Below are 20,734 nucleotides of genomic sequence, written 5' to 3' on the forward strand. Positions count from 1 at the left end.
AGGTTTGAGGCGAGGCGGGACGTTGAGGAGACGGGGCCATCGTGCTGGCGTCGCGCGCGCCCCCCTGGAACGCCCTAAAAGTCCATGTCGGCGTTCGAAGCCTGGCTCTGTGCGGGCGAGCCGGGCACCATGGCCTGACGAAGGCTCGAGTGGTTGGCAAACAGGGCGGCGGGCTTGCCCTTCATGTGGTGCTTGCGCTTGACCAGGTTGAGCTTGGACGTCACCGGCGACATCTGGCTGTCGGTGGGCGAGTAGAAGTTGGACGCGGCCGCCGCGCGCGCGGCGAGCGGGGCTGTGGCCTTGCGGTGGCCCTCCTCCTCGACCAGGCTCGACACCTTGCCGTCGGTCGGCTTGCGCTTGAGCACCAGCAGGCTGTGGATGCTCTTGACCGGAGCCTGGCCCGCCTCGGGCTCGTCGACGTCGTACAGGCTCAGCATCTGGTCGAGCACGATGGTGCGCAGAGGCAGCGACTCGGGCGTGACGAGCAGGCGCTGTCGCAGCGTCCTAGTCGGGTAGGCCTGATGGAGGGGCGACCGATGGGCAAAGAGGAGCAAGAGGAGCAAGGATGGATGTCAGGTCAGCTTGATCGGTCCGCCTCTCCTGTCGTCGATTGCCTAAGCAGCTCCAGCTACGATGTCCCTTCGCTGCCGATGGGACTGCGTTCTTTCTGCTCATCTGCGCGGTCGCACTCACTGCAAAGATCTCTGCGAACTTGGTGCGGATACCGTGCGGGCCAACGACGACATCGCCCGTGGGGAGGGTGAGGATGACCTCGTTGGCAAAGATGGCAAAGGCCGACTCGTCGGGCTGGGCCTCGGTGTAGATCTGCGGTAGGGCGGCGGGCCGGAGGCGAGGCGAGTCGAGGTCGATTGCGAGGAAACAAAGATGGGGAAAGGGGTCAGCTGGTGTGGTTCCTCTCTGGACGTTGCCGCAGGATCGAGCGAGGGACAGGACGACAAAGAGGCAGGAGCGCTCTGGAGCCCACTCACGCGGTGGAGCGCCTCGAGGACCGAAGCCTCGTCCTCCTTTGGCTGCCTCTCGGGGAGGAGCATCGAGTGCTCGGGGGCGAGGCCGGCGGCGTTGAGCTTGGTGTTGGATCCGTGGAACATTCTGTCGGTCGTTTGCTGTCAAGGTGTATGTAGGTGTGTGGGTGGGTCGTACTAGGTGTGAAGGTGGGAACGGTGGTGGCGGTGATCCGGTGGGTGTTGCTTGACGGCGTCGAGGGTCTCTTGAGCGTAGATGGGGTAGAGGGGAAGAGGGAAGAGACAGGGTGGCGGTCGACTCTTTTAACCGTCCTTCGCTCCCCCCTACCGGCGGCTGTGTAGACAGCCAACCAACCCTGGGCCGAGCTGGCGGGCTGACTGGCTGGCTGGCTGTGATGTCAGACGGAGCCCTCGAAATTCACAGAGACCAACACACCAACACCTGGCCTGCCTGGGCTGTGCCCGTCCGCGCCGGTTTTCCCAAACGGGCAGGCAGGCAGGCAAGCTGGCCGCGCGCGTCAGAGGGTGGACCCACACCCACGCACGCACGCTCTAAAATCACCCACGCACGCACGCCGTGCGCGCACGGCGGCAGCGGTAGAGTTTCTCTCAACCCGCCGTCCGACCACCCAACCCACCGCCCGGCCGGTAGCCTGACAGGGCCAGCCCGAGCGCTCAAACAACGACAACGAGCGGCTTTCGACAACCCCACCGTGCTACCATCGCACCACGGTCAAGTCGCTAACATATTTCCTGCTGCGCCATAAACGTCCCACCCGCTCGAAATGCAGCTCGACCGTCGGTAGGGCAGACATCGAGGGAGGCAGGGACCAGGGACGAGCGGCTGTCGCGCCGTCAGTCTTTAATCTCGCCCTGCCTCACTTGCGAGCAGCTGCTGCGACTGCTACGACTGCTGCGACCGCTGTTCAGGGCCTGGGCTCGTCCTGCTTCGAAACGAACTCCCACAGACACCTTCGAAGAAAGAGCGGAGCGACACGGCGGCTCCTTGCCAATGCGGCACTCATCTAGAATACCATCGACCACGCCACCGCCGCGATGCGCCAGGTGCGCTCTAGAAGAGGTCGCCGTCGCTCTGCTCGCTGGCGCTCTCGACGTCGATAAACTCGCCGTCGCTTCCCTTTTCCCTCTGTAGTCCGCCGCCGCCGCTCGTCTTGCCACCGCCTCCCCCTGGCCTCGCTGCGTACGGGGTACCCAGCGGGACGTCGGGGCTCGATCCGCGGCGGTTGCCGTTGCCCAGCCTCCGCCTCGGATCGTCGTCGTCGTCGTCGCCCCCCGACGACGCCGAGCCCTGTTCCGAGTCCGAGCTCAGCCCGGCAATCAGCCCCGAACCCGCCTTGGTCTTCTGCGGCCGCGAGGCGTACGTCGTCTTGGCCAGCGCGTTGCGCGATGCCTTCAGCTGCGAGGCGCCATTGACCGTCTTGAAGGGCTTCGCAGCCGTCTTGCCTCCGGTGGGTCCGCCCAGCCCGTTCCCAGCAGCATCGTCGCCCGATATCTCGCCCTCCTCGCCCTCGTCGTCGTCGTCATCATCATCATCATCGTCGTCATCGTCGTCGTCATCATCGTCGTCGTCATCATCATCGTCGTCGTCATCGTCTTCATCATCGTCGTCGTCGGAGTCGTCGTCATCGTCGGATCCGCGGTCGTCGTAGGCGCTCTCGTCTCCATCGACGTCGATGGCATCGCCGTCGATGCGTTGCCGCTTGAGCGGGCTGCCGCCGTCTTTTTCGGGAGAGGCCGACTTGTGCGATCCGGCTCGAGACTTTGCTGCGACAGCATTGCCATTCAGCGCCTTGGTTGGCGACGATGACCCCATCCGAGCCGCCGCCGCCGTGCCGCTCGCTGCAGTTCCCACCTCGCTGCCGCCCCTCTCGATGCTTGCCCGGGCCGGCCAGCCCTTTTTGCCGCTGGCGTTGTCCGGGTTGAGCGGGGATCCGCTGACGACCTGCTGCGAGAGGCCGGACGGCGCAAACGTGTGGGCAGAGTGGCTCCTCGCCATGCCGGAAGCGCCCGCGCTGGCATCGGCGCTGGCCGAGGAGGGGGGCGGCGTCGGGCTGCTCATCTTGATCTTCTTGTTGATGTGCAGCGAGGCGACCTGCGAAGCCGATGGGGGCGAGAGCGCGCGCTTGCCCTTTGCGGTGGTGGTCGAGGAGTTGGCAGCGAGCTCTTGATAGTCGAAGCGAGGGGAGTTTGGTTGGGTGGGCGGAGGACGGCGTCAGCGGTCAGGATTCGGGTGCAAGAAGCGTCGGCGACTTTGCCTGCTCTGACGAGGGGTGGTACCTACTCTTCTTCTTCCATGCGCCGCTGCTGTCGTCGTCGCTGCGGCTAGGCGTGCCGGCCGAAGTGCTGTTGAGGCGGCTGGGCAGGGGCGTGTTGGATGCCTTTGCATTACGGGCGGCGCCCTTGCGAGAGCTCTTGCCGCCGACGCCCATGCATTTTGCGAGGTGGGTGGCGTAGCGGTTCGACGAGACCTGGCGGGAGCAGACGAGGCACTCGAAGAGCGGGTTGTGGGAGTAGTAGTCGGGTTTCGAGCCCGCAGCGCCGGGCTGCGAGGGGGCCGGGGTGCCAGGCTGCGATGGCTCTGGAGGACGCTCTCCTTCCTCGAGATCGTTGTTGGCATCGAGGCCGGGGATCGCTGGCTGGGCAGCGGCTGGAGCTGAGGTGGGAGCGAGGGGCGTAGGAATCGGTCCAGGGTCAAGACGGTCAGCATGGCTCGTTGGCTGCAAGTAAGTCTGGGAGGAGGTTCTGCTTGAATGAAGCTCACTGTGTGACTGGCATCTGCAGGCGCGAACAGAGGCGAGGCATGGGATCGGTCAGCATCGGCGTGTGTGCCTTTCTGGGGGGGCCCACCTCGGTGTGGGCTGGTTCTCTCACCTTGTGCCGCAGGCTTTGCAAATGGAACGGGCCTTTTTGACGACGGCATGGGCATGGAGGGCGGTGTCTAGGACGATTTCCGAGAGGAGCGAGTCGAGGAAGCGGGTGGCCTGGGATTTCGGGCAGAGGCAGCGGAGCGAGGGGCGGCGTCATACGGCGGCGCGCAGAGGCAGCGGACAGAGGGGCGGTATCAGAAGGCGGAGCGTGGTGAAGCGCAGGACGACGGGAGGGGCACTCACGATGATGCCTTTTGGGTCGGTGGTCGACATGTTGCCTTGGTCTTGTTTTCTCTAGCGATTTCACTGGGGGGAGGAGGGGGGGGGGGGGGTACAAAGTGGGGTGATTGGGGGTGGCTGGTCACGTCTAGAGATGCTGCGGATAGGAGCGCGAGAGAGATGCGAGAATGGGACGAGGTCGAGAAGGTGACGATGAACGGTGCCAGGGACGGGGCGAGGAAGGTGGTGTAGGACAAAGAGTCGACGAGCCGAGAGAGGATCAGGTCGAGCGAGGCCTCGGACAGGCTAGGGTTCTTTGGATCCGAGCAACCACGGCAGGCAGGCATCCGGGCTGGCCCACGGTGTGTGGAGGCGACCCAACGACAGAGGCCAGGCCAGGCGAGGCAGCGAGGCCATCCGACTTTGCGGCCGCCTGTTGCACGGCTTCAGGGTCGCACCGGCTCGCTCCGGCCCAAGCAAAGCACATCAAGCCAAGCGTGGGGCGGGGTGGTGCCCCATGCGAGGCTCCCGTTCAGAAGAAGCTTTCCTCGCTTGGCGGCGTTGGGCCTGCCTTGGCCGTGCCTGCTGGCCCGCAAGCTTATTCCTCTCCTGCCTCCGCCGCCCTCACTCAAGAGCCTAGCCCGCCTTGCCCTCGCTCCTTTTCCCTCGTCTCCTCGCCTTTACGTCTATTCTCCCGCCACCACCACTCTATCATCAACCACCGTCCACTCCCACGCCCATCATGTCTACTGCTTCCTGTGAGTTCCCCTCGAGGCTCTTGCTGCCACCGCAGACATAACCTCGCCCGCTCACCTAAGACCTTGCCTCTCATTGCCCCGCCATCGCCCCACCAGGGATCCCCGACGACCTCCTCGCAAAGTGGCTCCTCGTCGTCTCGACGCTCGCCATCTTCAACTGCACCCAAAACTACCTCGACCACTCCTTCAGCCGAAAGGTTTACACAAAGGGCGGCGCACAGGGTGAGCCCCCACGCACCCCTCCTGCCTCGATCCGGATGCCAAGCTCGTACTCATCCTTCCGCTCGCCACCTTGTCCCCCCTCTCCGCAGTGACGCCCCTGTCGGCCCGCACCTTTGGCATCTGGAACCTCGCCTCGGCCATGATCCGCCTCTACGCCGCCTACGACATCCACAACAAGGCGTGAGTCTGTCTCTCCGCTTGCACCCTCACTCGAGCGGTTGAGACTGACGCTTCCTCATTGCATTCTATCGCCGTCGCACCATACAATCCCCCGAAATCCCGCACCGCACAGCGCCTACGACCTTTGCATGGGCTCCTTTGTCATCGCTCTCTTCCACTTCACCACCGAGGTCCTCGTCTTCAAGACGGCCAAGCTCTCGGCGGGCATCATCAGCCCCCTCATCGTCGCCTGTGAGTCGCCGCCCGCGCTCTGGCAGCGCCCGGTCCGCACTCGCTGCGCTCAACCTGCACCTCCTCGACGCTGACTGCTGACCGCTGAACCTTGCGCCCTCGTCGATCCATCCTGCCCCTGCAGCCTCGAGCCTGGTCACCATGTGGATCAAGTACGCCGACTACATCCACTGAGCGTCCTGTCCTGCCGAGTGTCTGCTCGAGCTCGCCATAGCTTCAGGATGCAATCAAAGCCAGATACCCGAGCATCAGCCGCCCTCATTGCAGCGTCTCCTGCCGTGCTGTGGAGCGGAGACAAGGGAATTACAGTGGATTTGCGTGTGGAGCGGAGCCTGTGCAGCTGCAACGAGACGGTCAGGACCACAGCCTCGCTTCTACCTCTTCGAGTAAACCGTCATCGATTCAGGATCTCGGACCGGGATCCGAAAGCCTTGTCGTTCGAGCTACGTTTAGGTCGCCTCGTTGAGCCAGTAGACACTCCTTCGGCGTCGCCGAACGCACAAAGGCAGACTTTGAGCCAGGGCATCAGGAGGATGACTACCCGACAATCAGGCTTGCCTTCCAGCAGGAAGCTCCAAGACGTGTCCGCACGGCGCGAATAAAGGTAGCTCGTTCGGCCTTGCATCCGCGCGAGCCGCTGGGCCAAGTCGCGTCACACTGGCGACGACACAAGCTCGCATACGGCCTCGAGAGTGTGGAAACGCTACGTCTGGGGATGTTGCGAGTCGCTTTCGTCGTTCTTGATGCTGTTCTTGTGAGCCCGGACGCTCGAGGGGCCAAGGACGTGATCCCCTCGCCTCGGATAACGATAAGTAGCGACACGGACGATCAGAAAGGCTGGGATGACCAGGCAGTTTCCTTCTCTCTTCATCCGCTCTCCCCCTCTCTCTGACCTTGACACACTCCGTACATTCCTCTACCACAATCCGGCCGAGGCCAAGACAAGCAAGACGATGAACGTCCTCGCCCGCCTCACTAATCTCGTCGCGCTCCTTGTTCTCCTCGTCACGCTCGCCGGCGGCACAGAGGGACAGGTCCCTACGTTCCTGCTGGTACGTCTGCCCTCTGCCCGTCGATCCCTCTCCTGTGCTCCTCAATCACACCTCTTCTGACCCTGCCGTTTCCGCGTCCGCCAAACTGGGTGAGGGCAGAGATGTAACCCGTACACGGGGCCCGATGGCCAAACCCGAAACGGAGCGTTTGGTGAGTCGCTCCCCATTTCCCCTGAGCTCTACATCGCTTTTCCCTCGCGACCGAAAGGCTGACGATCCGTTCCGTGCCGCGACGTGGTGAGCGACTCAGGACCGTGTAACAATGCATGCTTCGCCGTCAACAGGGACGCCCAGCCCGGTCTCTTCACCGCCCTGGCGCAGGGCGTGAGCGATCGCGATGCCGGATGCGCGTCAGTCCTCCCTGCCGTGCCCCGCCATCGAGACACCGCGAGCCGGTGCTGTCAGGTGGGATGGGTCTGACGTTGCCCTTCCCGTCTCGCCCGTTGCACTGCTTCTGCCTATAGGGCTCGTCCTTGTTCCAACGGCAGGACCAAGGTGAGATCGGATTGGAACGTACGCCTCTGTCGACCCGAGGCGCCTTAGCAAGAGCTGACCGTTTCGGCACCACCTTCTCCCGCGTTGTTGTGGGGGGGGGACGACAGTACTCCGCCTATGGCAACAGCTGCGGTGAGTCCTGCATCGTTCCCACGCCGGGTATCCATGGCCCGTCTGGCCGACGCCGTACCTCTTTTTCCTCGCCTCCCGTCCAGACGAATACCCACTGGCCTCGACGGGTTAGTCGTCCGCCATCGCCATCTTACACGATCGATCGATCAGCGCAGCTCATCTCCGTTCTCCACCCATAAATCACCTCGATTTCGACGCGATACCAGCACGGGGACCCAAACGCTACCGAACGCTGCGCTGCGTCCCCCTCGTCGAAAAGCAGAGTGAGCCCAGTCCCTTCCATTAAACAAAAAGGGCCGACCTACGCCTTCCGCCGCCCTTTGCTGACCTGGCCCCGAACGATCCGCGGCGACGGTCGGAATCGCAGACCGAAATGGTCAATGGAAGACGTTCCGGTCAGCCAATGACGTCAAGGGTGGCGTCCAGGTCGGGCTCGGCGTCGTTTGGGCGACGTGAGTGCCCTCCGTCCTCCCCCGTGCCGTTTCCCGCCCTTCGAATGAGCTGCTGACGACTTGACCTGACCTGACCTGGACCTGGACCTGGACCTGGAACTGACATCGTTGGGCCCTGCGCGCAGCAACAATCCGCCCGCCTTCTGCGCTGATGCCCAAAAATCCAACGACGGTGAGACCGCACGCCATCCTCCCAAACCCGACAATCAGCACTGACACCACCCGCTTCTTGACGCGACAGGGAGCGAATTAAGTACACGTCGTTGCAGTTCTCGGATGCCCTCTACTTCGAGCCCGCACACGCACACGCACACGCACAGAGCAGCGAGATTGTCGACATCGAACCGACCTCGCTCGACAACGACGACGACGAGGGGCGAGGGGCAGGGGCGATGAAGCACCTCGTCCTCTCCAACGGCTGGATCGCCTCGGTCCATCGGGATTCGCCCATCCGGGGTGGAGATAGGATGGGCCGTCACTTCTGGATCGACGGCGATGATGTCCACGACCTCGAGGTCGTGTCGGAGCTGAGCGCCCCGGCGGTCAGAAGCATCTACCTCGCCGCTCAGCAGCGTCGTCAGGAGAACAAGTAGCGGCAAAAGCGCAGGCACAGTCCAAGTTCGGGCGCGGAGGCCGCTGACTCCATACGGTCCCAGCACCGCCTCCGCCCTTGGCCTCTCAGCCTGCAGTGTTGCCTCTGATGTGCACCAGATATGATGTAATTGCGAGTGACATGTGACAGCAAAGCATGAGGTAGCAGCACAGGGAAGACCGCCGTTGCTCTACGAGGTGCCAGGGATGATGGTCTCCATCTCCTCGTTGCTCGACTGCGCAAACCTGGCGAGCCGGTCCGAAATGTGGCCGTTCGAGGCGCCGTCGTTGGCCGTGGCCAGGGTACGACCGGGGGGATGGGTAAAGTAGCAGTCGGCTGCGGGAAGGAAAACAAAAACAGCGGTCGCGACACGAACAACGATGATGGCCAACAGTCAGTTTCTCTTTCAGATCCTCGCAGTGTGCCGGCGCAGCGTGAAACTCACCTCGCGTGCAGCCCAGTCCGAAACGGCAGGGTGTCGGCCCTGCGCCACCCGCCGATGCGCGGGCTCCGATCCTTCGGCCAGGCGGGTGCGAGAAGAAGCAGTCCGGCCGCGTGCAGGCGAGCCCGAACTTGCACTTTTTCGCGCTCCTGTCGCCCTCGCCGAGCGCCCGGTCCAGTCCCGCCGGCGTTTTCGTCGTCGTCGTCGTCGTCGTCGTCGTCGTCGTCGTCGTCGCCGCATCGTAAGGCTGGGCGGCAGCCTCGGTGCCAGCGAGCTCGGTCTGGAGGTCGACAGAGCCCTCGGATGACATTGTCATGTCCATGGCGTTGGTCGCTGCTGCTGAACCTGACGTGGATGGCGGCTGCGACGTCAGGGCCCTGAGAGCAGGGCTCGGAACCGTGTTGCCGTTCTCATCGTAGTGGGCGTAGGTGCAAGAGGCGTTGGTGCACGTCATCTGGAACCGACAGGGCTGCTGGCCATGCACGATGCCGCCAAACGACGACGAGGCGCCAGCGGCTGCGGACGACGGGCCGGGCCTGGTGCCTGGAAGGAGCGACGCCACCGCCGAAGCCGTCTTGCGGTCAATGAAGGCGATGGCGGGGCTCACGTGGCTGCGCGTGCAGTCGCGGTTGGTGCAGCCGGCGCCGAAGCGGCACGCCTCCTGGCTCAGCACCAGGGCGTTGGCGTCGCCGTCCTTGCCGGCGTTGGCGGGCGAGGCGTGGCTGTAGGGGCACAACGGGTTGGTGCAACCGAGGTTCCAGCGGCAGAGCGCCACTTCGCTCGGGGCAGACGGGTAATCCACGGATCGGGCTGCAGCATGACCCTCGGCCGCCTTCGCGTCGGGAAGCTGGTTGTTGGGTATCATTGGGTCGATGCGAGCAAAGATCGAGGGAGTGCCGGATGCTCCCGCCGCGGGCGTCTGCTGCTGATCTTGCGGCACGAGAGGCTGCTGGGCTGGCAAGCCGGGAGAGTTGAAGGATTGCCCGGGCACGAACTCGGCCGCTCGAGGGTCAGGGATACCGGCGCGTCCGAAGATGCTGAGCGAGGCGCCGGAGCCTGCCCTCGGGCCCGTCGGCACGTTGTGGTCGTTGCTGAAGAGATCCGGCCGCTGCCTGGCCGGCTGCGAAACTCCCTGTATCCGCATGCCGGGCCCAGACTGTCCCTGCCATTGCAGCGAAGATTGTTGCCGAGCGAGCGACGGGTCGTCCATCGCCAGCGAGGAGCCGTCCCCGCCGGGCCCGCCGCCTCGCTGCTGTCGCTGTCCCCACCCTGCGGCCGAACGTGGTCCTCCCTGAGCGCCAGTGGCTTGGGCCATAGCCGAGTTGAAAAGCTCTCTTGGCGGTCGTTGACGCTGTCGGTCGTCTTGCTGGTGCTGCGAACGCGGCATTTGCTGCCAAAAGGCGCGGCCGTTGGGCCCGCCTCTGGCGCCGCGCTGGTCGTCGTTGTCGCCGGCCCACCCTCGCATAGCGCGGTCCTGGGATCCGTCTTGCCTCGACCAGCTGTCGCCTTTGGTCCGCCTGTTTCTCGTCTCGGGGCTGATGCTCCGCCTCCGGTCGCGCAGCCGCTGCTGCTGAGCCGGCGATGCGCTCCTTCCTGCCGACCTGCGCCCCTGATCATCTGCGTCTCCAATCTCCTCGTCCACCGTGGCGAGGGTGGAGGGGCCTGCATCCGAGTAGCCTGATTGCTGCTGCTTCTGCTGCTCATACGTGGGAGCGGCTGTGGCGGCGTCGCCGTTGATGAAGCGGTCGGTCTCGGTCCAAATCCAATCGGTGAAAGAAGGCTGATACTCGGAGCCGACGAGGTCGTTGAGCTCTGCGGTAATCTGTTCCTTTGTCTTTTGGTTTGCAAGCATGACGACGATGTACTCGGCCATGACGGGGTCGTCCGAGGACGAGTAGCCGTGCTGGGCGAGCGCATCCTGGATCGAGGCCTGGAGCGCCTTTGCCGGCTCCGACTGGATGTCGATGCGGAACGGCGACGCCATGCTGGGCGAGGAAGCGCAGGGCAAAGATGTGGACGCGCACGGGTGCGGCGATGCGATTGACGGTCGAGGCGAATGGTGGGGATGGGATGTGCAGCGATGGAGGAGATAAGCTTGGAGAGAGGGGGGAAGCGGAAGGAAGGAGGTGCGAGCAGCGAAGGCGAAGGAAACCGCGGCAGGTCGTGGTGCGCAAAGTGGAGCTGGACTCAGCCGCCTTCCCTGGCCCAATCGGGGCCATCTTGCATCGGGGGGTCCAAAGACAAGGCGAGCGCGGCGAGATGCGAGATCCGATCACGCAGCGCCGTCCAGCAGCTAACCTCGGACCATCTCGAACGCTCCTCTGTCCCTCCACCAACTCACCATCACCGTCGCAGTCTTCATCATCCTCATACGCGATACAAGGCATCAGAGACGACCACGAACAGCAGCACACGCCCCACACGACCGCAGTACATCGGCCGCTCTTCCCGGCCCAGCCAGTAGTCAGAGGGCAACATCATGGTGAGTCGACTCGGCAACCCTGCCGCGCCGCCTCTGCTCCTCTAGCTCTCTGCTCACCTCACCCTCTCTTGAACCCCCGCGTTCATCCAATTGCACCCACAGCTCCCACTCACGCTGCTCAATGCGGCGCAGAACAAGCCGATGCTCGTCGAGCTCAAGAACGGCTCCACCTTCAACGGCCACCTCATCGCCTGCGACAACTTTATGAACCTCACCCTGCGCCAAGTCTACGAGACCAGTGCAGTGCGTGTCCCGTCCCCGTCCCACTGCAAAGCCCTCGCTTGTCCTACGTGACATGGTGGCAGACACATCTGACCCCGCCCGCCGCTCCTGTTCCCACCCCTCATCCTCAACCCTCGCCTTACCTCGATCGCAGAGCGGAGAACAGTTCTGGAAGCAACCGGAATGCTACATCCGCGGATCCACCGTGAGCCCTACAGACACCTTCCTCATGTCGCGCTCCTCTTTGAACTCTCAGCTCACCCCTCCGTTCCGCTCGCCGTTTCTCCCTCACCGATGCAGATCAAGTACTGCCGCGTCGCCGATTCCGTCATCGACAGCGTCAAGGAGACCGAAGAGGCGGCTAGGAAACAGCGCCAGTCCGGCGGAGGCGGCATGTCGGGAGGCGTCAACCTCGGCATGCGGAACCAGAACCACGGCGGCAGCGGCGGGGGAGGAGGAGGGCGGGGCGGATACAACAACCACGCGAGGGGCGGCGGCGCACCCGGAGGCGGCGCGAGAGGCGGTCGGGGCAGGGGGAGGGGGAGGGGGCAGTAGTAGGTGGAGCGCCGCGACATGGCTCCTCAACGATCACACGTCGCACACCATCTCTCTCACTCAACCCACATCAGCATTTCGATCAGGGACGTTTCGTCGATCAAGTGGGACGCCGTTGCGTCGAACCGTGCATTCATCGCGAGCAACCCGCGCTGGCCACCCCGCCCCTCACTCGACCTTGCCGCTGTTCCTGATGATATCAGGCCCAACATCGCGGTCGTGGGTCCAGAAACCATCGTCGTCGGCCTGACTAGCCAGTCCGCCCTGGAGCGCAGCGCCTCCCTCGGCAGCGGCAGCAGACGACGAGCGCTGCTGCTCGTCGGCGCGGGCCCTGACCGACTCGACGCGGATCCTCCATTCGCGGCGGCGGACCACCATCTCCTCGTGGCTGTCCCTCCACACGAAGCGCTCGAGGACGTGTCGGACGCCCTGGCGCACCAGGCCGTAGGCGTGTTCCGAGGTGAGGGCGACGAGGATGGCGGCCACGATGGCTCCCGCCGGTCCGGACGCGGGGATGTGCGAGGGGAGCAGACGCGAAAACGAGAAGCGCGACTGCGGGTCATCGCCCATCAGGGTGGCGTTGAAGCCGCCGCCGCCGCCGCCGCCGCCGCTCGAGGGCGATGAGAGGTGCGGGTGGATGTGCGACCGCATCGTCGTCGCGTAGCGCGAGTGGCCGTTGGAGCCGGCGTCGGTGCTCTGCTGGAAGAGGTAGACGAGCGCAGAGTTGGAGAGCGCAGAGAGCCACGCGATAAAGCCCTGTGTCGTTGCGTTGGCGCATGTCGCGCACACCCGCATAAGGAGCGTTAATCGTACCGGACGTCAGCGACTCTCAGCCCCAGGCACATTCTCGTTCTCTTCCTGTTGGACAAAGCGGTCAAGGCTCAGCCACTCACGAGGACCTCCAGCCACGGACCGACGCTCTCGGCCCGGACGGGGATGGGGCGGCGTTGGTTGAGGCAGATCTTGGCGGCATCGGCGCGGAGCTCAAAGAAGTTGTTGACGAAGCCCATCACCGGCGAGAGCGGCCAGATGACCGACCAGAGTGTGATGTATCCGAACTGCCACGGGCGGATGGAGGGGCGATCAGACAGGGGAATCAGGAAAAGGTCGAGGGGCAGGTCCACTACTAGGTCGACCAGGTGGCACACCAGCCGCGCTCGCACTCACCTGTGTCGCCATCTCTGCATAGTCGCCAAACAGGTCGTAGGGCGGCAGCTCGAGCTCCTTTTGCACCCTACGAACAAACTTGGCCTCGGGGTCGCTGGCCCCGGGAGACGAAGACGAAGAGGCGCTCTTCTCGCCGCCGGCGCCTTCGGCACGGCGGGCGTCGCGCTCCCTCTTCCACTCCTGCGCCTTGCGCATTAGCAGCGGCAGCACGAGCTCGGTGAAGGCGCCGATGGCCTGGCTCGTCACGCTGACAGCAAACAACTGCGTGTGCATGCGGTCCGGGTTGACGTGGAAGTCGATGCCACCCTTAGGCAGCTTGCCCTCGCGCACCGCCATCTCGATCGAGTCGCGGAAAAAGCCGCGCTCGACGACCTCGTGCATGATGGCCTCGCCAAAGGGGATGTAGACGAACGCCGACAGGAAGAGGGCGCCGTAGGCCACCATGCCCTGCAGCGCGAACCGCTTGAGCGTGAGGCTGTAGTCGTGCGATCGCGAGCTGTAGTGGTTCTCCCAGCCGGTCAGCGAGGCGGCCGTGGCCTGCCAGGCCGCCATGATCTGCGGCACCGCCACCACGAAGAGGGCAGTGGGGATAAAGGGCACGGCCTGCTTGAGCGGGCCGTGGTAGAGGTGGCCGACGAAGATCTCGACGACAAACATGAGCGTCATGGTGGCTGCCAGCAGCGAGGCAAAGACGAGCATGACGGGCAGCGTGGCGACGACGCGCAGCTCGCGGCGCCACCACTCAAAGACTTCTTCCTGCTCGCCCGTGGCCGGATCGACGCGCTTGGTGCGGGGCTGGAAGTCGTCGCGGCGGCGCTCGACGCGGTCGACGCCGACGGTGCCCCATCGCACCGACAGCTTGCGCTCCTTCATGCGCCACATCTCGACGGTCAGGCAGGCCCAAGCCACCAGCCCAAACGAGTAGAGCGGCGAATAGGGGCGGCCAAACGCCCAGAAGGCGGTGCCCCACAGGGCGAGCGGCGCCAGCGCCTGGAAGTAGAAGTTGAGGAAGCCAAAGTAGAGGCCGACGTCTTCGCCAAAGTGCTCGCGCACCGAGTCGAGGTCCTCTAGGCCGATGCCGGACAGCACGGCGGTGGGCGCGGTGTGCGACCAGCGCTGGACCCAGGCGGAGTTGTAGATGGGGTCGTGGATGGCTGACATGTCGACCAGGCGCGGAAAGTCGGGCAGGCCGACGCGAAGGCCGGCCCCCGAGGGCACCTGCGAGTCGCCGTCGCTGCCCGCAGCGTCGCTGATCGCCTTGCTGCCGAGCGTGGGGAGCGTCAGCAGCGAGTGGACGAAGCGCACGCGCGAGGCGGGCGTGACGGCGAGCGGTGGCCGCTGCTGCAGACCGGACGAGGCCGAGGAAGCGCCCGCAGCCAGGCTCGAGGAGCGCTGGGGCGGCGGCTCGACGGACAGGACGCCGTGGAGGTAGTCCGTGAGGGACTCCTGGCGGGCGAGGCTGTTGAGCAGGGCGGGGTCTGCCTTGACAAAGAGGAGGACCTGGCCGCTGCCCTTTGCACCTTCGCGCGAGGTGAGCTTGAGTCCGGTGTGGCGGATGCGTGCGACGAGGCGGTCGTACTCGTCTGTGACCTCTGCGCGCTCGGTGGCCTGCACCTTGGTCTTTGAGCGGATGTGCTTCTTTGCGATGGCCTGGAAGACGAGAACGTAGTCGGCCAGCTGCGAGTCAGCTCGCGAGTGGGGCACGGGCTGCTGCGGCGGCGGCGGCGACGCCCGCTGGTGTGAGGTGGCAGCCTGGGCTTGGGGCGACAGGCCGGACTTGACGGAAGCGGTGGCGGCGCTGGCGGTCTCGGTGAGCGAGGTCGCAGCCCCCGAGATGGCAGGGACGAGCCGGTCGGACAGGACACCCGTGGTCGACGAGGACGACGTGCCGTCCTTGGGAGGAGGCGGCGGAGGAGCACCGGCCGGGGCCGCAGCCGTGGTTTCCCGGTGGCCGTTCATGGTGTGACGCCGGCGACAGGAGAAAGTGAGAGGGTTTCGGCGGGGTCGTGGATGTTTCGAGCCGTCGTGGTGGTGGACAGAAGGAGAGACAAGGCGGGAGTTACGTGCAAGCGCCCTTGTCTCTGGCTCGAGGCAGGAGCCAGTCAGCTGGGGAAAGACCCGCGAGCAGCGAGCCAACGACCTCATCAGGCGCACAGACGCAGGCGGGGCAGCCAAGGGGAGGCACGTCAGCCACGAGCCCGGCCGCCATGCAGATGACATCAGAAAGACGCACCCTTGCCGTGCCCTCTCGACGGCGCCCGCACAGGCCAGGCCAGGCCAGGCCAGGCCAGGCCAGGCCAAGCATGCACGCTGCGCCCGCTTTTCCTCGACGGCCGCGCCATCGTCGTTGCTCGCCCCCCTTTTCCTCACTTCGCAAAGCCAAGCCGCCATCGACAACGGCGCCGCTTCCCACAAACACGGCGCTGATCGTAAAGCGTCAATGCCACGACGAGGGCAACGTGGAAGCTAGGAGGATACAGTAAGCAAAGAAGCAAGTCGCCGCCGCCTCATGCCGCCGAAGCACCAGCGACGGCCGACGAGCGCCGGCGAAGCGCGAGAAAGGCAAGCACAAAGAGCGTCTCGATCCGCTGCTTGACCGTCTGCAGCGGCCAAGCCACCGACGACCGGAAGTAAGGAAGATGAGATTGAACAAGGGTCAGCGAGGTCCTGAGTCCTTGATCGGGCCGGCTGGCTGGCTCGCCCGTCCACTGCCACCGTACTCACCATTGTCGTGCCGTGGCTGACGAGCCCCTTGAGCAGCTGCGTGTCGAGACCCGAGTAGAACGCCTTGAGCCCGCCGCGCTTGAACGTCTTGCGCACCACGTCAATCAGGCTCGTGTACATCCGCCGGCCCGTCGGGCTCCTCCACTGCAGCCGCGTCTTGCACAGGATCAGCGGAAAGACGATCATGGTCGCCACGCTGTTTCCCAGCGCCGACGTGACAAACACCTCGACCGACGTCGGCTTGGCCCGCCGCGCCTTTGGGATCAGCAGGCTGGAAAAGGCGTTGGTGCTGTAGAAGGTGAGCGCCGGAGAGATGCTCAGCAGCGCCGCCGTCTCAAAGCCCGACCACAGGCCTAGGAAGCCCTTTTCGGCCACAATCTGGCGCAGCGTGTCGACAATGGTCGTCTCGTCGCCGTAGCTCGACTCGTCGTCCGACTCGCTGTCGCTGCCCGGCTGCTGCTGCTGCCGCTGCTTCTTCTTTTCGGCATCGGCCTCGGCCTGCTTTTTGGAGGGCGTGGCCGCCGTCTGCTTGCGGACGGTGACGTTGGAGAGCGGCGTGGTAAAGAAGCGCGATGCGATGCCCGCCATGGCTCCTACCGCCAGGTCCTCGGCGGCGGTGATGACAATCGAGGGCGCCTTGCCCTTGCCCTTGCCCGCAGCGCGTGGCATCCGCGCCGACTTGTGCGACTTGAGCCGCTCGATGAGGAAGGAGCGGAAGTAGAAGAAGAGGAAGCTGATCGAGGGGCGGGCCGGAATGAAGAGCGAAGGACGATAGAGTCAGAGGCCTTGCCTGGGTCGGCATGGCTACTAGCTGGGCCTCGACTCACTTGGACAGCGTGCTCGAGAGGGTGTCCGACCCGAGTCCCTGGTAGAGGCCTGCGATGCCGTTCTTGTCGACGATTTCCCGGAGTGAGGCGAGGACGGAAAATTTGAGGCTCTTGCCCTCGCGTGCTCGGGACTGCGTCTGGCGCCTGGTCGAGAGGAGGTCGAGCGGGTAGACGAGCGTGTTGCTGGCAATGGAGCCCAGCGCGCCGGCAGTCGCCTGGGCGAAGGGGGGCTGCAGTTGCCAGGGGCGAGGAGAGGTTAGGATACAAGCAGTAGGATCGTCAGTCGACTGTCAGAAGCGCTGGCAAGCGGAGAGAGGGCCGCTGCTGCTGCACTCACGAGCTCGCTCTGGGCCATCCTGGAAGGTGCTAGTAGGGGCGAAGTCGGGGCCGTAGGGTGCCGGTGTCGGCGTGCGTCGAGGGGTCGAGTCTGAGTGAATCTAGGAGCAAGTCCGAGAAGAGAGAGAACGGGCGGCGGGCGGCTGCTCTTGTTGCTGCTCGAGTTGATGCTGGCGTTGGTGGTGGTGGTGGTGGTGGTGGTGGTGGTGGATGGAAGGAAGGAAGCTGACGATGAGTGCACCCTCCGAATCCTGGCTGCCGGAGGGCTGGGCCTGGACGGATTGGGCCGGCCAGCCAAGGCCCCCCCCCCCCCCCCCCCCCCCCGGATGCCAACCGGCCCGGCAAATCGGCAACCAAGCTCGAGGCCCAGCGCCCTTTGTCGCGTCTTTGCTGCGTTTTCACGAAAGGCAGGCAGGTCGGCCAGCCCCCGCTCTGAACCCTGACGGGCGCTGCGGGGCGGGCAAAGGCAGGCAAAGGCAGGCCAGGCCAAGGTGGAGGCAGACTGGCGGGCACGCATGACGTCGCCCAGCCTGGGCTGCCAAAGGCCGGCTCTCTCTGTTGCCTCTTTGGTTTTCTTCCTGCCATCCAGAGCGCGCCAGGCAAGAAGAAGAGGCGGCAAGCTTGCAATGAAGGCCAGACAAAGCCAGCCAGGGTCCAGCCAGCCAAAGCCCACCACGCCCGATGCACCGGCCCACCACCACCACCACCGCCGCCGCCTCAACCACCACCACCTCCTCCATCGTCTTGTCCTACATCGCTGCCCCTCCTCGTCGCCTCTCTCTGACCCCATCATGTCCAACGACGGCGCCAATGGAGCCGCCGACGAGCTCCCCTCGCCCCCGCCGGAGCTCGTCCACCTCCTCGTCGACACCCACGCACACCCCGCCGATGATCCCTGCACCTACGACTCGTCCCTCTCCGCCCCTGCAGCCGCCGACGCGCTCAAACAGAGGCTGCAAAGCTGCCCAATGGCGACGGTCGTGGCCATGTCGACGTCCTACCGCGACCAACCCATCGTGCAGCAACTCGCCTCGTCGTCCCTGTCATCGTCGTCGTCGTCGCAATCTCCAAGTCAAGATAAGCTGCTACCCTGCTTCGGTCTCCACCCCTGGTTCGCCCACACCGTCTCGCTCGCCGAATCGCCGCCCAAAGACAAGCGGCAACACTACCTCGACCTCTTTGCCGGTCAGAAGAGCGCAGAGGACGAAGTCGACGAGATCCTCGCCGACCTCCCGGACCCCACCACCCTCTCCGACCTGCTCCGCCGCGTACGCCAGGGGCTCGAATCGCACCCCACAGCCATCCTCGGCGAGGTCGGCATCGATCGCGCGTTCCGCATCCCCAGGAAACGATGGTCCTACGATCCATTCAGCGGCAACGCGACCAAGAACAACACCCACACCTGCTGCTCGAAACACGCCGACGGCCCCAACGGCTCGCTCGGCGACGACGACGACGATGCCACAGCTACGGCGCGCACCACCAAGCCGAAGCTAACCCGCCTCAAGACGCCGCTGCCCCACCAGCTTGCGATCGTGCGCGCCCAGATCTCGCTCGCAGTCGAGCTGGGCCGCAACGTCTCCTTCCACTCGGTCCAGGCCAGCGGCGCCACGCTCGACTTGATGCGCGAGCTCCACCTCCTCCACCCGGGCGGCTTCTCGCTCGGGATGCGCGACATCAACGTGAGCTTCCACAGCTGCACCATGGATGTCAACATCGTCAAGACGCTCCAGAAGACCTACCCGAACGCCTACATCGGCTTCTCGAGCACCATCAACTCGATCAAGGACAACCACCGCGACGTCATCCAGACGGCCGACGCCAAGCGCATCCTGGTCGAGTCCGACTTCCACCGCGTCGACGGCATGGCCAAGAGGGTGTGGGAGGCCACCAGGATCGTCGGCGAGGTCTGGGCCGGCTGGAGCGACGCGGAGCTGGAGCAGAAGAGGAGCGACCACGCCGCGGCAAAGCAGAGCGGCCAAGACGGAGAGACGGAGCTCGACGTGGCGTGGAGAAAGGCTGCCCAGCAGCTGGCGAGGAACTGGAGGCGTTTCTGCAGGAACGGCGCCGTCACCCGGGACGATGACGACGAAGACAACGACGACGATGAGGACGACGGCGATGATAGCGACGAGGATTAGGCTACGAAGCAGAAATGAGCAGAGATCCTTGCCGCACCGGCACGGTACGGTCGGGCCAACGGGACACTTCGACGAGCAAGCAACGCAACTCAACCAAAAGCATTCATGCATCCTCGCATCTACATCAGGCGCGGTCCACAGAGGGGATCCGCAGCCCCGCGCAGCCAAGCAAAGCAGATGACCATCTTGATCGACAGCATTTCCACCACGACGCCTGCATCCAGCATTCTAGTTCAATCGAGCCCGGCGGCACCTTGCAATGTGCGCACCCATTACGCGCGCTTCTTGCCGCCGCTTTGGACGGTGGGGCCTCTTGCGTGGCCGTGTAGGGCGTCGTGGACCTTTTCGAGCGCCACCGAGGCGGCGAGCACGATGGCCAGGCAGCCGCTGTAGAGGACGAGGCGCTGCGGCGCGGAAAGCGCTTCGAGCAGCGGGTATGCCCTGTGGCCGTTTATCGATGCACAGTACTCGCTCCACGCGCTGGTGGTAACGCAGCAGATGCAACAGAGACGAGCCGGAGGTCCGAGTCAGCGCCAGGTCCCAGATCTGCCCGGGAGCAAGAGGAGTCAGAGGCTGGACTTACACGTAAGCCAGTCCGGCCGCGACGCACCACGCCAGCCTCGTCTTCCTCCCACGGTCACCATTTCCGTGTCTGTCGCTGCTGCCGCCGCCTCGGGCCCTCGAAAAGGCGAGGTACTCGATCAGGAGAAACAGGCCGGGAAAGCCGTGCAGGCTGGCGTCGATGGCGAGCGGGATGGGGACGTTTTCGACGCGCAGCACCTGGCCCGGGTCGGCCGGGTCGTAGATGGTCTTTGGCGGCACCACGAGCGAAGGGTCGTACAGCCGCAGGCCCCAGTAGAGGAGCGTGATTAGGAACTCGTAGGGCAGCGAGGCTGAGAGGAGCGCCGTCTTGAGCCAGCCTGCGGGAGAGACGGGGATGCGAGGCGAGGTCAGGAGTGCGGCTCCCGGAAGACGAGCGCGAGGGCTGCGATGAGTGTGTGGACGGAAAGCGAGAGGTGGGGCGGACGCACCGAGGGGTAGCGACGGGACGAGGTCGCGTAGCAGGGCGACGGCAAACGTGGCCGTGGTGGCTCCGAGGCCGTTCATGGTGAGGAACTGCGATTGCCCTGCATAGCGCCAGAAGGTCAGGAGAGGGGAAAAGAAAAGAGGACAGAAAGACGGTGAGCCTCCCAAACGCCGCGGCGCTCATCCACAGACGGCCGGGCAGCACTCACCGCCGAAGAGGTCGGGGATGATGGAGTCGAGGAGCTGCTCGAGTACGCCGAGGTGGGTAAAGGCAAAGTAGCTCGAGTAGAGAGCGGTGGCGTGCAGCAGCAGCCGTAGCGGGGCGGTGAGCGCGCCAAAGGGGCGCGGATCCTCGGACGGCGAGGCCATCATGGTCGTCTGCTCGTTGGCAGTGGCCGGGGTGCTTGAGAGGCCTTTAGAGCCGGGGAGCGGAGAGCGGGAAGCGGGGAGCAAAGCGTTCCGGTGTGAGGTAATCTGGCGCGGACGAGATCGAGGTCGGGAGTCGAGATGAGATGGCGTCGCCAGTTGGACGGGGCGAGGACGTGCGAGGAAGGGCCAGCCTGTTGCTGCCTGCCTCTTGATATAGAGCGCAGGGGAGGGGGGAGGGG

General features: G+C 64.9%; 9 protein-coding genes across 9 annotated transcripts; 3 read left to right on the plus strand and 6 right to left on the minus strand.

Annotated features, from left to right (window-relative positions):
* Positions 1-74: 74 nt before the first annotated feature.
* On the minus strand, positions 75-1,109 carry PFL1_05732 (uncharacterized protein; the record flags this gene model as incomplete). Its single annotated transcript, XM_007883267.1, has 3 exons — positions 75-518; positions 694-825; positions 990-1,109. 3 exons carry the CDS (start codon positions 1,107-1,109, stop codon positions 75-77), a joined length of 696 nt encoding a protein of 231 aa, XP_007881458.1.
* A 946-nt stretch (positions 1,110-2,055) lies between these two features.
* Positions 2,056-4,144, minus strand: PFL1_05733 (uncharacterized protein; the record flags this gene model as incomplete). The annotated part of the gene is made up of 5 exons (XM_007883268.1): positions 2,056-3,167; positions 3,286-3,657; positions 3,766-3,779; positions 3,876-3,985; positions 4,115-4,144. 5 exons carry the CDS (start codon positions 4,142-4,144, stop codon positions 2,056-2,058), a joined length of 1,638 nt encoding a protein of 545 aa, XP_007881459.1.
* A 688-nt stretch (positions 4,145-4,832) lies between these two features.
* On the plus strand, positions 4,833-5,655 carry PFL1_05734 (uncharacterized protein; the record flags this gene model as incomplete). The annotated part of the gene is made up of 5 exons (XM_007883269.1): positions 4,833-4,848; positions 4,945-5,070; positions 5,160-5,250; positions 5,363-5,481; positions 5,606-5,655. The coding sequence occupies 5 exons, from the start codon at positions 4,833-4,835 to the stop codon at positions 5,653-5,655; spliced, it is 402 nt and encodes a 133-aa protein (XP_007881460.1).
* Positions 5,656-8,394: 2,739 nt separating this feature from the next.
* Positions 8,395-10,630, minus strand: PFL1_05735 (uncharacterized protein; the record flags this gene model as incomplete). The annotated part of the gene is made up of 2 exons (XM_007883270.1): positions 8,395-8,540; positions 8,650-10,630. 2 exons carry the CDS (start codon positions 10,628-10,630, stop codon positions 8,395-8,397), a joined length of 2,127 nt encoding a protein of 708 aa, XP_007881461.1.
* A 495-nt stretch (positions 10,631-11,125) lies between these two features.
* PFL1_05736 (uncharacterized protein) lies at positions 11,126-11,905 on the plus strand (the record flags this gene model as incomplete). The annotated part of the gene is made up of 4 exons (XM_007883271.1): positions 11,126-11,128; positions 11,231-11,371; positions 11,505-11,555; positions 11,651-11,905. 4 exons carry the CDS (start codon positions 11,126-11,128, stop codon positions 11,903-11,905), a joined length of 450 nt encoding a protein of 149 aa, XP_007881462.1.
* Positions 11,906-12,073: 168 nt separating this feature from the next.
* PFL1_05737 (uncharacterized protein) lies at positions 12,074-15,031 on the minus strand (the record flags this gene model as incomplete). Its single annotated transcript, XM_007883272.1, has 3 exons — positions 12,074-12,661; positions 12,799-12,963; positions 13,073-15,031. The coding sequence occupies 3 exons, from the start codon at positions 15,029-15,031 to the stop codon at positions 12,074-12,076; spliced, it is 2,712 nt and encodes a 903-aa protein (XP_007881463.1).
* A 548-nt stretch (positions 15,032-15,579) lies between these two features.
* Positions 15,580-16,978, minus strand: PFL1_05738 (uncharacterized protein; the record flags this gene model as incomplete). The annotated part of the gene is made up of 4 exons (XM_007883273.1): positions 15,580-15,672; positions 15,797-16,529; positions 16,624-16,853; positions 16,961-16,978. The coding sequence occupies 4 exons, from the start codon at positions 16,976-16,978 to the stop codon at positions 15,580-15,582; spliced, it is 1,074 nt and encodes a 357-aa protein (XP_007881464.1).
* Positions 16,979-17,750: 772 nt separating this feature from the next.
* On the plus strand, positions 17,751-19,100 carry PFL1_05739 (uncharacterized protein; the record flags this gene model as incomplete). The annotated part of the gene is made up of 1 exon (XM_007883274.1): positions 17,751-19,100. One exon carries the CDS (start codon positions 17,751-17,753, stop codon positions 19,098-19,100), a length of 1,350 nt encoding a protein of 449 aa, XP_007881465.1.
* A 272-nt stretch (positions 19,101-19,372) lies between these two features.
* On the minus strand, positions 19,373-20,498 carry PFL1_05740 (uncharacterized protein; the record flags this gene model as incomplete). The annotated part of the gene is made up of 4 exons (XM_007883275.1): positions 19,373-19,580; positions 19,684-20,020; positions 20,132-20,227; positions 20,336-20,498. The coding sequence occupies 4 exons, from the start codon at positions 20,496-20,498 to the stop codon at positions 19,373-19,375; spliced, it is 804 nt and encodes a 267-aa protein (XP_007881466.1).
* Positions 20,499-20,734: the final 236 nt, after the last annotated feature.

This window comes from Pseudozyma flocculosa (genome assembly GCF_000417875.1).
Source record: "Pseudozyma flocculosa PF-1 unplaced genomic scaffold scaffold00021, whole genome shotgun sequence".
Lineage (NCBI taxonomy): Eukaryota > Fungi > Basidiomycota > Ustilaginomycetes > Ustilaginales > Ustilaginaceae > Pseudozyma > Pseudozyma flocculosa.